This window comes from Anopheles bellator, chromosome 2 (genome assembly GCF_943735745.2).
Source record: "Anopheles bellator chromosome 2, idAnoBellAS_SP24_06.2, whole genome shotgun sequence".
Classification (NCBI taxonomy): Eukaryota; Metazoa; Arthropoda; class Insecta; order Diptera; family Culicidae; genus Anopheles; species Anopheles bellator.
In genome coordinates, this window is record NC_071286.1 from 62,163,751 (window position 1) to 62,181,084 (window position 17,334).

The following is a 17,334-nucleotide window of genomic DNA, read 5'->3' on the forward strand; positions in this document are numbered from 1 at the left end:
ATGATCGAGTGGGTGCTTATGGTAACAACAGTCGTAAAGCAGCGTCTTTATGGCTCTATTTAAATTTGCCGACTGTAAATTTATGGCCCCCGGGTCGAGGCAACGTGAAAGCAAAATGAACGAACAATCACCAACACACGGCCAGCCGGAACCGTTCATGCGCTTATTTTTCCCAATGCCTTCTTCAAAGACACCGAAGAGCACATTACCAAACAATATGGACCAAACACACTTTCTCCATCGGCCTGCGATTGGGCGAATTATTCGGCGTGGGCTTTCCAGAGCCAAAGCCGGCCACTTCCGTCCGTGCGCTGGCCGGAAGATTTGTTTGGGGCATTTTATTATTTTATTCTTTCGTAAAACACCAAAAATGCCTCGAAGGGGCACGGGTCACCATCTCCGGCACCGGTTCACCAACGGCGTGGCGTTGATGTTGCGTAAATTTCGAGAAATTTATTGATTTACAACCCAAGCGTGCCCGTTGGTCCGACATCGAAATATGATTTGTCCACATCGTCGCCACCGTAATAAACGGATGCCTTCGATGGCATTTTATGAACGGCCCATAAGGCACGGGAAACCCGGGAAAATTTATAGGCCGTGCGTTTTGAAGGACCGTTTGCCTGCAGAAGTGCTATTTTCTCTCGGGCAGAGAGAGAGAGGGGGGGAAAGGTTGGCCACTGTCGGTCATTTGCCCGACCAATTCAGGGGTAATGTTTCGGCCGTATTCAATTTGCACCTTGGAGTGAAAGATACTTCCGTTGGCTAATTAACCCATTCCAGGAAACCGAAGACCACGGCGATTCACCGATAAAGCTAATGCTCTGCTTCTCGTTCCGACTGACTTCCGTTTCCAGTGCTCGGTGTCCTGTGGCAGCGGAATTCAGGTGCGCAGCGTCGAGTGTATGGACCCGAACGCCCACTACAGTGGTCAGTGTGACCCGACCGCCAAACCAGTGACCGGTCAACCCTGCACCACCGGTATCATCTGTAACGCAGGATCCGTTTCCTCGGGCGCAGGCGGTGCGAGTGGGACTCAGGTTACGTCGAATGCCGGCATCGTCGTCATTCCACCGTCGTCAGCAACGTCGGCGGACTTTGATAGCAGTCCGGCCGCTGGCGAAGAAACCGATCTTGGCGATGTGGATCAGACCGCCGACCGGATTGCGACGGCGCTAATGAAGGAGAAAGCTTCGATGCACATCGAACGCGACCCGACGCTGATGACGTACAACGATCAGCCGTACTATGCCCAACCGCTGCGACAGGACCGACTACCGAAGGCGGAGAAAATCGTCTCCCAGCGGGTGCCGAGCGAAGCCACGTAAGTTTGCATTCGAGATCGATGGCGAGAAGCCACGGAATTTAACTACTGAATTTGAAGCGCGTACCTTTAGTCGACAGCTTCATTTTACTATGATAATGTGAAGGAAATTAAAAAATACCATAAAGCATAAAATATTTACTATTCAATGGGACACAATTCGGCCAGTTTTGTTTAACCGCACTGACTCTGTGGGACACCATGCGACTCCATCAGTTATCAGGCACCACGCGTCTCCATTTTTGGCAGACATTAGACGTCTCCTTCATTCCCAACTCATAGTAATTTACTAAAACGTGTTTAATGCAGCGCTTAATGGCAAACCATTCAGTGAATTTTAATTAGGAACTGGAAACCTGTTAGCTTTACATTAAGGACCGTTGAAGTTCACCCATGAATCGGATCCGTTAGCCATTAGAAACTTTAGTAAGATAATGATTGGCTTGAGTAATCTTCATAAATAGCCAACGAGTCCAGAAATCTTTAAAATTGTTCGAAAAAGGATTTAAAATCAGTTCACAATTTGTTAACTCAATTTAGGTAACACTAACGGCTAAAACTGATAAAGTCGTTGGCTGAATAGTTGTTTCGAGTGCATTTTTCATTTCACGTAAGTCACGATAGCAGCAAATCATTGCATCGTCGTTTTGCCATCGCTTCAAATTGCGACTCACCCATCCATTTAACATTAGGTTTTTCACGAAAAAAACAGGACAGAACGGTAGCAACAAACTATTGCTCCGTCACGCAATTGCATGCGGTGTGATCATCAATAACAACGGTGCAATTGCCCTTAACTGCCAACTTTCTTTTTAGTTTTTGCAGATTTCCACATTGTTTTGAGCATTTATTTCACCTCAATGAACAAGCAGTAGCGCTCAAATAAAAGAAGCATCTTACATTGCCCCAAAACGATATAAAAATCACTCATATTGCCCCTAAACTAACGTAAACCCTCGACATGCACTTGCCAAATCATCTGGTCTCGGTCCACAAACGATGAGTGTCGTTTTCTGCAATAAGTGTACGGTTCGTGTTGCACCTTACCGGCTGCTGAGCTCCGTCCGATCTGACCTGTCGGAGCTCTCGTTGGCAGCGAAGGAATGCAGCAACAAAATGGATGCCTCAATTTTCATCCAACACACCCCACCGCCACTCACTCGCTGGAAACCGGAAGCATTCTGTCGGCCGGTCGTATCTTACAGGAACTGACCGGTGCCGGGTTCCATGTGTTGCCCCCATCCATGGTCTGGCACCACCATGCTCATCATCCGCAAGGCGTCATCATCAACGCCGTGAGCACATTTTCACCTTCACTTGCCGGCTCGGATGGCAATCTGAAAACAATCTCGAACCAACCACGTGCAGCAAACGCCCCGGTGGCCTCTGGAATGCAACCAACCCCCGACGTGGCATGCACGACGTGGGAAACGGGCATGACACGATCCGGAATCAGCGCTTCCGTTGTGAAGGAAGCAACCGAAAGCGGCCGAAGCAGAACGGCTTCGGTGCTCATCGCTATTTTCTCAATTTCCGCCAACAACGTGTGCATGTTTTTCCACAAACGCCCCGCTGCAGCATATCACATTTTCTTGCCTTCGAAGGTGACTTTTTTATTGCATTTGTTGAATGGGCCTGATTGATGCTTTTGTTTTTATGCTCAGCTGCGTTCTCAGCGGCGGGCACGAGGTTGATGTGCAATTGTGCCGGGGCTTCCGACATCAATCATAGCGGTGGGTACGGTTTGCAAAATAATGCTCGGCCCCGTTAAGCTGGCCGTTTCGTGTGGCTTCGGACCCGTTTGAATTTTACTCGATTGCACGCTGTGTGGTCCGCCATCCGAAGCATTTCTTGGAAAAAGCGAATCGTTCACTTTTACCTTCAAAGGCTTTCGCTTGTTCTGTAGGCTCATTCAATATGTAATATCAATCCACAATCAATTCGTTGTATTGCCACTGAATGTTTTTAAATGTCGAGCCACGCATATCAATTATGCGAGTGTGAAAATATTGTAAAGCATTTATTCAGCAAGTTTAGAGCTTTGTAAATGTTTACAATGCTAGTTGGTTGTGTATTTTCCAACTAACCGCGTTTGCCACCTCCACTGACCCCAAAGGCATTTAAATTTGTCATCTCCAACTAGCTGCTGACTCTATTGAAAAGTTATTTATTGTGTTGTTTGTTTTTCATTTTTATTTCATCGAAAACATTCGATTCATCGATTTATTATGCCAAACAATTTTTGTGCATTTTTCTATTTTGATAAACAAAATCATAAATTAAACGCTAAGATCTGGATTCTTTTCTTTGATGTAATAACTCTTACTTGCATTTCCATCGCAATTCAATTTTGAAACTCTATATACTTTAACCAACGGTAAAGATGAAACAGACGATTTAGGAAGCCTTAAAATAGTTTATGAATAAGGTCTTAGATAAGAGATTCGACAGTAGGGATTCATTACTGGAATCAGCATTATCTTTCTGCATTAATTTTTAATTTTCATGCACTAATACTGGGCAACATTTCTAGTCGTAGCCGACTGTAATTACCTCGTCAGTTGGTCGTTGTTTGACAGCACCGTTTGCTTTGATGACAGTTCTTCGCTAACATTGCCCTGACATACGGTGGCGGTTTTCTGCTAACTTTTCTTCTGCAATTAAATATTGATGCAAATTAGTCGGTTCCAGAAGTGATTTAATTCGCGCTCGTTACTTCCTGATCGGTCATTACTCTCTCGCTTATTCTTCATTTTCTTTCCCTCTATCTCTTTCTCTCTTTCTCTGTTGCTTTCTATCCCTTGCATCTGCGTGCTTTACCACTCAACCGGGTCGGGACGTGCAGCTTCATACAGGACACCGAGTGGTCACCGTGCAGCGTGACGTGCGGTGAAGGGATTCGCCGGAAGCCGTTCCGGTGTAAGATCTTCCTCGAGTTCTCCAAGCGCGTCGCCGTGCTGAACGACTCACTCTGCCACGCCTACAAACCGCTCGACGAAGTGGAACGCTGCGTCATGGAGCCGTGCTCCTACTCGCACAATTTCGAGGAGTCCTATCTCAAGTACTGACCCGTTTAGCTTCATTCCTGTCTTTTTTTCAATCCTTCTACCAGAGAAGACCGCATGCGGTAGGAGTCTTACGGTTCCATTAACGTGATCATCTTTGGCAAATCTTTTCTTCAGGGACGGAAATCGGCAGGGTGTGGAGAACATAAAGGTGCATGCGGCCGTACCGGGCAAGACGTATTCCTGGCGGGAAGAAGGCTACACAAGCTGCAGCGCCTCGTGTTTGGGCGGTGTCGAGGAGCTCATCATCAACTGCGTAAGGGACGATACCGGCAAGATAGTGTCACCGTTCCTGTGCTCACCCGAAACCAAACCGGAAGCACGCATACGGACCTGCAACGACATTCCGTGTCCGCCCCGGTGGAACTACTCCGAGTTTACGCCCTGCTCGAAGAGCTGCGGGTTCGGCATTCAGACGCGCGAGGTGACCTGCATCCACGAGGTGACCCGCGGTGGTGAGAACACGATGATCGTACCGAACAGCATGTGCACCACGAAACCGCAACCGGATCGGCAGTACTGCAACATCATCGACTGCCCGGTCCGGTGGGAGGTGTCGGAGTGGAGCAAGTGTTCCAAGTAAGTGCCAGAGTTCCTGCTAGGCCCAAGGCACTGTTCACTCAATTCTAACCTCTCTTCTGCGTAGATCATGTGGCGGTGGCTTCAAGGAGCGTCGCGTCGAATGCAAACAGATCATGGCCCAGGAGCACAAGGTCGAGCGTCCGGCTTCGATGTGCCCGAGCAGCAAACCCCCGGACAAGAAGCCCTGCAACACGAAGGCATGCGCCCCGGAAGATCAGCGACCACCGATCGCGGGGACCAACTCCACCTTCATCCAGCACGATCCGAAGAAGAACAAGATCACGCTCAAGATCGGTGGCGCGGCCACGGTGTTCTACGGGACGCAGGTGAAGATCAAGTGCCCGGTGAAGCGCTTCAATCGGACGAAGATACGCTGGTCAAAGGATCAGCAGCCACTGCTGAAGACGAAGAAAATCAAAATCTCCAAAAAAGGTGCCCTCCGCGTACTGGACGTCACGTTCCGCGAGGCCGGGATTTACACGTGCCACGCTGGTCTCAGCCATGCCGATCTGAGGCTAGCGGTGAAACCGAAGCCGGGCAGCGAGGGGCAAACGGATCAGGATCAGGAACGCCATCGGGAAGGAGCCGACCTGAACGCACTGCGCGCGAACTCTTTCGCCATGGCTAACGGGAGCGACGATGAAAAGAGGTACGGTTCGTAGAGGTCAACCAATATGTGTCCAGTATAGAGGAAGACCGTTCCATTCTTTTCAACAAGAAAGCTGATCATTCGGTCTGCTTGTTAAGCCAAAAGTATTGCCAAATCTTGCCTTAAAACAAACCATGGTCGAATCAATCTAATTTAAATATTTTGAATATTTGAGTCGACAGCTGTATCTGCCATAAGCAATAAAAATGTGCGAATTTCACTAATTGGTTTCAATTGCTCCTATACGTTCTAGTGGCCGACGGAACAGGGATCGCAATCGGGGGAAAAATCGACAACGGCAGCAACACGACGTAACTGCCAACGAGCACGACGCCCCAGATGACGAGGTAAGTCGCAATGTCCCAGGGCAGTAAAGCAGCTGATATATTTAGTTACAAGATGACCTCAGCCCCATACGATATACGCTGCTAACAAAGGCGACTCTAGGTGGTGCTAGTAAAACGATGAAATGCAGCTACATTAATCATCCCTTTTCCAATATCCCTCTAGATATGCTATATTAACCTCAACACCCTTCTCTCGATCTCTTTCTCTCTCTCTCCTTCTCTCTTCTCTTTCTCGCAATAACGCGAATAATTTGTTAACCAACCCGAACTGCTCGAAAAATGCGTGAACCTCCCTTTCGGTGCTCGAATCGGTCCCTGAAAACACACAAAAATAAACCCTAACACTCGGGCAGGAGCTCCGGTCACACTCGCAAATGACCGTGTCCGGCAGTACGGTGGCGTCGGATGCTTCCGCCGCCGCCAGTTCCGGCACGCGTACGATGCCCATGCCTCACTTCCAGCATCTACTGGCCGGCCTACAGGTGAGATGAGGAGTTTTACCAAAACTATGCCAAACCGCACCTCACGAGCATCTCGAACTTCCCTCGGTGGCGTTTGATCTTCTGTTTGCCGATTACACGTTTGCATCTCTTATGTTTTACATGCGCTTTCAACGCTGCACGATCTCTCTGTGTATATGTTTTCGATGTTGCATGTCTCACCATTTACCCATCATGGTTCTAAGGTCACAACTGTCGTGAAAACTGTACCCTGAATGCGTTCATTGCACTCAAAGAATTTGGTTGTGTTGATAATCTTGTTTGTGCACTTACTTCCTCTTGATTTCCTTACATTACGTCTACTCTCTAATCTATTTTGCATGTTCTTGCTGTCTTCCTTTTTCTAACGCACTTTCATGGTTTACACCAAAATATACTCTCTTTGGGAACAAATCGTGCTTTTATCGATATGCTTTGTGAGGGAAAGTACAGGGGAGAATTGCACTTCGTTCGTAGCTACATCACTTTTACATTTCATTCATTGGCTGCGCTATGCAGCGTTTGCATTTCATTGCTTTGGGTTTGCTTTTGGGAAGGCAATCTTTAAGTCACTCTTGTACGAGATATTAGGATCGAACCAATGGTTCTAAAGCAACCTTATGTCATTCAATTTCGGGCATTCATCGTTTGAACATATTTTTATTACACATTGAAATATCGATGGGCCATGCGATTCATGCACACAATACTATACCTCTTAATGACATATTGAGCCCTGCATGGACTCGCAATTGATTTTCAAACGTATTCAACATTTATCGCGCGATCGCTTCGGGTCGACCCGCCCGCTTTTTGTATAAATCAGACAAAAATCATTCAACAATCTGCAATCGCAAACAATCGTCCAGCCTGCATCTGGTCTGGTGCTGGCCAGCAAACATTGGCATGCGTACAAAAAAAAAAAGGAATTGTGCACCCAAACCCATACCAACATAAATAGCACATCTCTCCGCACACCGTCCACCGGGCGATCGGGCCGGGAGAAAAACTGATTTTCCACCCCGTGGGCGCGAGTCCGTTTGCGGTGTCGGTTTAATTAAAAGCATTCACACGAACGGAATGTGTCAGGGCGCACTATTTTTCATTCGTAAATAAATTATTATAGGACATAATTATCCCGTTAATCTCGGCCAGCTTGGAATGGCCGGGCCTCCACGGTTGACCATTTACCTTCTTCTACCCCGTTCGGGAGTGGTCGCCGTCGCGGAGAACAAACCAATCGGTTGGGTTGGCCTACCGGGGAACAAAAACTGTCGAACCAATCTGGCGCAACGGCTTATGGTTTAGGGGTTAGGATCAAATAAACAAAACCGAGAAAAAATGTGCCATAACAGTAGTGGCATTAAGCCTGAAAATATCACAGCTGATCCGCATGAGCACGGAAATATCGTATCGTCCGTGCGGCTAAGCTCGGGTACCTCCGGGGGCTCCGGATGAAGGCTAATGATGTCCCCGTGAACCGCCACTGATGGAAAATCAACCACACTTTTAACTATCCCCGCGGGGGCCTTTCCATCCACCGCACGCCGATGCAATGCTGGGGCCTATCAGCAGGCCTCGTCCAACGACGCCTGACGAGCTGTCGATGATGGCACGGGTCGAAAAACGACCTAATAACCTACTCGATATGTGCCACGTTTTGTGGATAAGCTGTTTCGTGGTTTAAACTCGTGTGGGTGCCGTGGAAAAGTTATAGAAAAGATAACCGACCGTTGGTGTTATCAGACTTGTTCAAAGCTAAATTTATGTAATATGCATCATTGATGTCGATAGCTAATCTACTTCGCGGATTAACACCGTGCAAATTTTGTATACTTATTTATTAATTATCGTTTATAAAAAACAAAAAATACATATTGTTTCGCTCGATGCACTTTGAACATTTACCTAAGCGAACACTGCTACATTTTTTTCTATAAGAGTTAGTCCGTAGAGAGTTAGTTAATAGAGAGCCATAAAGATTCATTAACCTAAATCCTGCTTGGAATCTTAAATGCGCGATCATTCATTAATATTTCCTTGTAATCACACCATTCTTGTTTATGAAAGCATCTTAGTTTATTTTTAATATCGGTACTTATTATGGGCACTTTTCCGATCGCTTGCTTACTGGCCACTAGCTTAACCATGCTTTATTTACACTGACCTATCGCTACTGGCAACAACATTCCTGTGTGGACGCGTATGAAGTTAGCAAAGCATAAACCCGATATTATACTTTGAATTTTTCATTCTTCCCGTCCACCACCGACCCACCCACCTAACCCTTATCATCAAACACCGCACCTGACCCTACTGCATACACACATGGACACAAATAGGTAATGATCCACATCCAAGATAAACTGCATTGTTTTCGGTATCTATTGTTTCATTTTGCCCATATGGTTGGATTCATATCAATAAACCGTTAACTGACCACACTCACATTTATTCATTCATGCCTTTTTCAGTAATGGTTCTGGCGCACAACTTCGCCAAATTAGTGCGTGTTTACTAAATTAGTGTAAAATGTTGATCACTTTTAGAGGCACAAAGTGTACGTCTCCCCTTCTTATTAGAGCCCATCATAGAGTCCACGAGTCACTTGAATGCCTTCTTTCGTCTTTCTAAACTCTTTAGCACATGTTTCTATACTAACGAAAGGGGACGTGCTTCTGGGGCTGTTTGTACTAATTTTCTCCTTCCTCTGCTTTTCTTTGAATCTCCTGTCTGCTCTTCTCTACGGTAGCTTCTTTGGCCATTCCAGACATTCAGCAACACTAGAAATCGCCAGTTCCTGATGGAGCAGCAGCGCCTCGATCCATTCGACGGGTCGATTGGGCGTGAGGAGAAGGACGAATCGGCACGACCGGTCCACGTCTATCAACTGCTAAAGTCACGCACGACCGGTGACGCCACGGATGAGCCGATGAGCCACGATAGCCAAGCGATGGACGACTATAAGTTCGAGTGGATGACCACGCCGTGGTCGGAATGTTCGCAAACATGCGGGGCGAATGGTGGAGGCTATAAGGTAAGCAAATGCTGATAACACAATCAATCAATTGGGTACTAAACAATGAGTTGTGCTAAGAAGTCGCATCACCGCGTTGAACTGTCATTCTGTGGTCCGTTTGATGTCTTTTGCGTTTACGATTTTAAACTTTTCTTAAAGAATAAAATAATAAAAGTTTCAAAAAGAAATGTAAAAATATTAATTTAATTGATTATAGTTTTCAAGTGTTCAACCAAAGATTTCAATCAAATTAAATAAGAAGGCAGTGTGGAAATATTAATCACTAACTTAAATTTAACTTTGTCCGTACTAACCATTGGGTGTGACAACAACTGTGTAACCTTTTGAATTCTCCGATCGGATTGCTCCTTGCATCGCTTCTTACAGTTACGATCGGCCCACTGTATGCTGCGGATGACCAACTCAAGCCGCACGGTCGACAACAGCTTCTGCGAAGACGCCGGCCTCCCGGTGCCGGAAACGATCGACAAGTGCGGCAACGTCGAGTGCCCCCGGTGGGTATCGACCGACTGGAGCCCTTGCCAGCAGTCGAAGTGCTTCTCCTGGCACACGGCACTCCAGAAGCGGGACGTGTTCTGTGAGTTCGATGGCCAACGGAGCGCCGAGAAGGTGTGCGAGGCCGAGGAGAAGCCCGTCACCAAGCAGGAGTGCTACAACGAGCTCTGCAAGGGCATCTGGCGGGTGGAGCCATGGTCGGAGGTACATCCTCAGCTCCTTACCATCGCCGGAGGGCTACTACAAATCCGGTTCGCTTTTTCGCCCACAGTGTAATGCTGCCTGCGAAGGGCAAGGCATCAAGTACAGGATACTGCAGTGTGTCTGGTACGGCACGAAGAAACCGGCCGGCAATGCGTGCCGCGATCAGCCACGACCAGCGGTCATGAAAGTGTGTAAAGGACCACCATGCATTTCGAACCGTACGTATAAACGGGACATCGTCCGTTGGTCGCCCCAGCTAATGTCCGCTTTTCTCGTCTTCCTTTCATGGTCCGGTCCAGTGTCGGAGTGCAAAGACCTGTCGAGGTACTGTAAAAATGTAAAAACGATGGGCCTTTGTAGACTGCACCGTTACCAGCAACAGTGTTGCAAGACTTGTAGGTTTAACGTTTACAATTAAGCAACGACGAGCTCCAGGCTAGTTAAACTGACGATGGCGGCCATGGCAGTCTCGACCGAGACTCCTGTTCCGCTATCCGGCACCACCACACCACGGACCGGCTACACTGGCCGACCGGGAAGAGTTCCTCCTCTGCGGAGACACTTTGGAATCCAGTTAAAGGGAAACACTCTCGTGCCCCGTCTTGTATAGTACATTTACGTCGTCCCTCCCGTTCCGCGTTCCTAACGATCCTTGTTTGAGGTAGTCAATTACGCTCCACTGGCCATGCACCCTCCTAAGGAGTGTCATCACGACCCACACGACCACTAGGGCCACCCTGCAGCGCCCTCGTCAGGGAGAACCCCCGGAAAAACCCCACTAGCTGGCAACGAACTACAGCCGGTGCTTTACACCGTAACTGTCAACCCGAACTGCAGAAACCGATAGTGTATTGACCTATTTATTAACGATGCCACCACTTCGTCCGGTGCGCTCGCGGAGAATGTTAGAGTGTGAGGAAAATTGTTGAAACTCGTCGCATCGGATGCATCGGTATTTGTAAATAAGTTAGAGTATAGAAGCAGAAGCAGAGCCATCCCTGTGACACATATTCACGCAAAACTGGGCACGAGCCCGCTCCTGGAGCCGCTTGTAAATGCAGTTGCAGCGAAGATGATCATTAGACGAGCCGGCGCTCTTTACCACCACTTCCACCGTGGAGAGTGGATCGGTAAGCAGTTGTTACTTATAGCTTAGGATCGACGCGGTACGATAAGAGAATACCTTCCGGAAGTCAAACGCTTCCGGATGAAGCCTAGCTGTACTCGAAAGCTGTATTTTCTGGAACGAGTTTCGCAACACTTCGTGGCACACCTCTTTCCAACGAAAACAATGGATTAACAACATGGCACTTTGGCCCTCGACATGTTTGGCATACGCTACGTGTTTCCCTAACCCCCGTACCGGCTCCGTAGCCCCCCTGTTAACAAGTGAACCAATCTCTCATCGACCTCATTGAATTTCGTTTCTTTGGGACGACTCCCGTCATGAACACCACACAAGCGGGAATATGTGTGTGCGTGTTTGTGTGCGGGTACATAAATCATAAATTTACCACTAACATTTTTCCTTACCAAAAATGCCATTTTTGAAAGTATGCCGCCTACGAATCAATACCTAATGGGAACATAACTAAACCGGAAGATACCGGAAGCGCAGCAAGACTCACGACACTCATACACCCCCAAACGCACACCCTAGCCAACACTCTAACCTAAATCTAATTTCTTTTATACGCTTTCTCTCGATCAACTATTTACTCTTTCCATTTTCCTATCGTTCATACGTAGTCATACTCTTAAACTTGTACACAAACGGTACAGACACACACCCAAACACACAGTTTTTTTCTACAACATTCGAAGCGGACTACTAAACGGGAATAGTAAAGTGAAAAGACCCCAAGCCTCACATATAACCGTTAACCGTGGGCTCTAGTAACCGAGTGCCGGAGAAAGAAGCGGCAAACGTTTCGTTCCCCTGGTATGTGATGGGTTGCGGTAGACAGATTGGTTTGCCCGCTACTGCAAACCAGAAAACTAATGTTTTTCTAATGAAAACTAATGTGAAAAGTAATTGAGGTATGTGAAAATTTATAATTTCCGAGCCGCGCCTTCCGGAAGGGAATAAATCGATCAGTGGACAGAGCCAGAGACGACAAGCTAGCGAATTGTTCCTTTAAGCAAGTAGAATCGAAGCTGTTCGTGGCGTTGAGCCCTAACCAATAGGACAAATAATTTCTTTCATTCAAGGGGTTAGTCTCTTCAACGGTTGTAAAACTAAATGAAAGAAACAAGAAACAAAGAAAAGAAACGATACAACGCTAGAAGCGTCACAACTGAGAGGAACTGAAAGAACCGATCATCATGTTTCGATTTCACTGAATATCCTTCCTTTACTATTTCGTTTTCTGTATGTTCTTTATGATGAAGTGGAGTTAAGTAAATGTTCACACCTTTCCGGGCGTTATTAGTAAATCCAAAACTCAAGAAAAGCTTCACAGCTGAAGTAACTTGCCAGAGGCGGACATTTAAAGCAATTCAAATTATTAATAGGAAAACTATGAAAAAAGTCAATAACAAGCAAATACATGTATAGGAGTGTCCCGAGTTGCAGTTTAAAAAAGGAAAGGAAACGATAAAACAAAATACGTTCTCGTGAATGCTCTGTTTCTGTGCATTTTTTGGGAGGTTCAATGGAGCCGATCGATCGTCTCTCTTATTGTAAGCCCACGTCTCGACAACATAACCGCCAACTTATGGAAAGCATCCATTTTTGCGTCAATTATAACGAAACAGATTCAATTTGTTGGGCCAATCTATTATTGTTTTATCGCCCGAAACCAAACTTGATAGGGGAACTGTTTTCGACTAAAAAACATTATATTTCATGGTTGACTATTCTTTCCTACTCAATTTGTACTGATTTCTCAAACTGTCTCAAAGAAATCCACATAAAAAAAATCATCTGCATCTTGATTGAAACAAGCAAATAAGCTGCTAAACGAAAATCACAACCCGTAGACCACAAACAATTGAGAAATCGACCGAATCAGGTCGGCAAACACAACACGTAGGTCCTTGCAAAACGAGACCTATTACATTAGTTAGATAAAAATAAATAATAAAATTGAACAGGCCGATAAGAGAAGAGTGTAGGTGAATAAAAGGTAGGGCACTCACCTGCAACCTGTAGTCTTATTTAAGAAGTGAACCAAAAGTATGTTGAGTACGGCGGGCGACAGTTATGAGGCATTTGAACACTTGAAACTAAAACAACCCGAATCAGGGATCCGCGGGAGCTGGTCTACTTGTTGCCGAGCCGAGTTGGTAGGTTTGGATTGAAGGCTAATCTTATGCAGTAAATAAATGAAGAAAACAAAACTAACCGAGTAAATATATAAATATAAATATTATACAAGCAACCGAATGGAGCAAATAGTTAATGAAAATAAATAATAATATAACGATCGTAAATAAAGACGAACCTGGTATTAGAAGACGAGTGTCGATGATTCCTGTACATTGCAAAACACACAAACATTTAGGAAAAGAAAAGGGTAGTAAAACGACGGCGCCGTTCGTCAGAGATGGGAATTTGGGGTTGATGATTAATGAACGGCGAACCACTACAGGAAAGTGACTGCTGCACTTGAAGCGAACGGAGTAGCAGCAAAATATATTTAGGAATCACCGAATTTCCTTTATTTAACTGCGTGAATGGGAGAAACGGTTAAACACGTCCGGAAACGATCGTCTTTGATCTCGTGCTGCGCGAAATTGGCCCTCGCTTGATTCTCGTTTATACGGACGGATCAAGTGGTTAGGTCACGTACGTATTCTCGGCACATGTATCCTTTCTGTTCGGATCATTCGTTCAACGAAAATGCGATGGCGCAGGCCAAATAAAATTAAAAAGGTAGTAAACGCACGGCTTTTGAAAAAAAACAGAACTCATCAAATGATCTTTCGTTTTCGTTGAGAGTTACCTTCCTTCTTTCCTATAAGTTTCCCCTAAACCATGTCAATCGCCAGCGAAAAACGCAGGCTGGTCTTGGTACGGGAAAAATGGAAAAAGTGGTGAATTCTAATGTGTAGCGAAAGAGTGCATTTATGTAAAAATGTGATACTTTAACTCAGTTTCATGCAGTTTGTTGGGCTGCGGAAATACTAATGGCCTCCTTCCCAAGTAGTATCGATCGGCCCTCAGCAAACACTGCAAAACACAGCACGATGCTTTCATAAATGACTAGTTGCAGAGAAAAGTATCAACAATTGTTACTGCAAAACTGCAAAACTAAGCGTGATCCTATTTCAGTCACACAATGCAGCAAAAGTACCAACTGAATACTTACAGAAGTTTGCAAATAAGAGAAGCTTTATCGTTGTTTTGTGTGAAGGCCACATAACTAAAGAAGCTTTGCCGTCATTTTCGTTTTCTTTTCCAACAAAACTGCTACTAAGCTATTACGAAATAATGACTTCGGAATGAATAAATAAACGAAAGATGACGGTATTTAGACTCACTCTTCAATTCCCAACATTCAGACTTATACATAAACACACACAAAACACACACGCGCGTGGCGAGCTGAACGCTTATTTAGCTCTAAAGCTACTCAAAAAATTGCATTAAAGTACGATGCCGAAAGAGGAACTTCGCGCTCTCTAAGAAAAAAAACACTATATTTATGATAATTATACATTTCAATGTAATACGATTATCATTAATATTAACTATTATACAATTACAAACAAAACACTTATATATATAGGAAGATTATTAGTTAAAAGAATAGTCGGGTGAGGCCCGAATCCTGATACAGTTCGATGGTGAGCTCTTCACGAAACTATTTGAGAAAACCAACACAAAAAAAAGAAAACAAACGAACAACAACGCGTCCATGCACTGACACACATACAGAACGAAAATGGGAAAATAAAATATTTTTTATTTAAAATGAAACCGAAAACTGCCACCAACCGTTTCGGGAGCCTCTCTTCTAACGAACTCTTCCTGATGACAATATGAAATCTGAATTGACAATATGAACTGCTACTCGATTTTAATTATATTTCCGGAAACCGATGTTTATTTTCCTTTTTCCAAATCCGACCATTTCCGCTCAACTTGAATAAAGTTCCGCAGAACGAAAGCTTCTCTCTTCGTTTATCTTCTGACAACCAGATGGCGCTGATGATAAGAAATAATTTTTCGCCTCATTTCATATTTTAAAAGCATCGTTATTTAGTTTAACTGAATTTAATTAATGAATTAATTGAACACTGGTAGTGATATGAAGGAAAATTACTCAGATGAAATAAAGTAAGGTAAACTAGAGCTCTATCTCTATCTATGTATAAACTATCTCTATCGTACCATTCTTATGTTCACTATATAAATCGTTTAATTATTCCAATGCAATTCTCAATTGATGACTTGTTTGCTATCGATTGGAATTATCTATTGAAATTATTGCGCAACACGAATTTTATGTTTTTGCTTTAATAGTTAAATTTTACGCAGCAACAGTTTTATTCACGGTAACTGCGGTCATGGAAAGTTGGAGTCGAACTCAACCGTTCAGACTAAAACCTCAGAACATCAGTATCATAGCCGTAATTTCGCGTAACCCTTACAGATTACATCAACCAATCGCTACGCCAACGGGTACGCACGCCAGCATAATTGGATTATTCACTTTCGCACAATTGATCGTGTCATGCTCATAGAACGCCCCTCGACTGCCCTCTCCAACGATCGCCCATTCATTAATCGTTTTCGATCGAATTTCATTCATGGCCCACCGACCCTCTCCGGGACCGACTTCAGCTCGGTAGCCAGTTCGAGCCGGCTCGGCGTATGATCTCGGCTCGCGATGCTACACCAGTGAGTTTAATTTTCCAAATCGCACACCACCGCACGGCATGACCGCCTCCGGCATGGCAGTAGGCGGAACGGATGCCATCTATTGAATGACCAAATGTATGTACATACATAAACTCATTGTCAATATATGAGCACATCCTGTCGTCGGGCAGCGGCCACTAGCCACTAACTAGGACTGCCACAAAAACCACAACCCAACACATCGTGCGTAGAGAGTGCTCTAGATTAGTGGGATTGAAAAAAAGACATTTCACTTAAGACGATCGCATTGGCAACGCTCGCGATAAGATCGTCAGCACTTTCGCGAGTCCAACTATGAGCCCTACGGGCCCCGGTGCCCGGTGCGTGATAAAATGGCAACGAAGGCAACGTCTATTAAGCCCGTGAATTACGGCTGGTCTGGACCCCGACACTAGACACCGTGCAGCCGTAGCCAACATCTACTAGCCTCCAGCACTCGCCGCCGTGGCCTTCTAGCCGTGAAAACAGATGACGAATGATGACGGAGAAGGTTGATCCCCTAAATTGAACACACACTTTCCCGACCGGCTCTGTGATGCTGCTGCTGATTGCTCCAGCTTCATATCAGACTCAGCTGGCACTCCGAACTTTTTTTGTATCCAATCGGCAACACAGAACATGGTAATTGAACGAATGTTCGATAAATTCGACAATTCAATTGCCAAGTAGACATGTGGAGTCTTGATGATTATTCATTAACTTTCTGTCTAAATGTTCGAGGCTCATTTAGTTGAGTAGTATTCCGTTCAAACGCGGTTAATTCAAATACACTTCTCTCTGCGCATTTAACTGTTTCTCTTATCGAAAGCTATCCATCACTGATATCGCTAAACTGCAGTTAAACAAAAACTTGTTGTTTTGTCTAAGAAAGTACTAGATTCATATTTACCGATGGCTGCATCTTGAAGATATTGCACAATAGCGGCCATTCTGCTTCCCGTAATGTAGCACGATGTTATCTCCTTCCGGCGATGCTCTAATCCGACGTACCTTCCCCCCGTCCGTCGTCACCTTGGCCGCCGCCAGGGTTGGCCGCCCGGCGGGGGGTTTCAGCTGTGGCCGTGGACTACACCGCGCGTTATAAATTACCGCTCGTTTAAGCTCATCACCATACGGCACATTTCCTAAATTAAAAGATTGCACTAAATCCGCGGTGGCACGGATCCGACATCCGAAGGGGCGGGCGTGACGAAAGGGCGACGTTGCGCTGCTGCCCTTCGCCACCGGGAGGATGTGTCGAATCGCTGGACGATACTGGACCTGCGATCCGCGGAGCAGTT

The 17,334-nt window shown here is 45.5% G+C and overlaps 1 protein-coding gene across 1 annotated transcript in view; it reads left to right on the forward strand.

The window, feature by feature from the left end:
* Positions 1–10,603, forward strand: part of LOC131207835 (protein madd-4) — a 29,400-nt gene extending 18,797 nt beyond the window's left edge. Inside the window, exons 9-18 of the mRNA XM_058200465.1 lie at positions 858–1,324; positions 4,170–4,385; positions 4,507–4,968; positions 5,036–5,620; positions 5,874–5,967; positions 6,321–6,449; positions 9,199–9,483; positions 9,853–10,185; positions 10,253–10,403; positions 10,485–10,603. Of these exons, the coding sequence (XP_058056448.1) occupies positions 858–1,324; positions 4,170–4,385; positions 4,507–4,968; positions 5,036–5,620; positions 5,874–5,967; positions 6,321–6,449; positions 9,199–9,483; positions 9,853–10,185; positions 10,253–10,403; positions 10,485–10,603 (2,841 nt within the window). The remainder of the gene's footprint in view (positions 1–857; positions 1,325–4,169; positions 4,386–4,506; positions 4,969–5,035; positions 5,621–5,873; positions 5,968–6,320; positions 6,450–9,198; positions 9,484–9,852; positions 10,186–10,252; positions 10,404–10,484) is intronic.
* Positions 10,604–17,334: the final 6,731 nt, after the last annotated feature.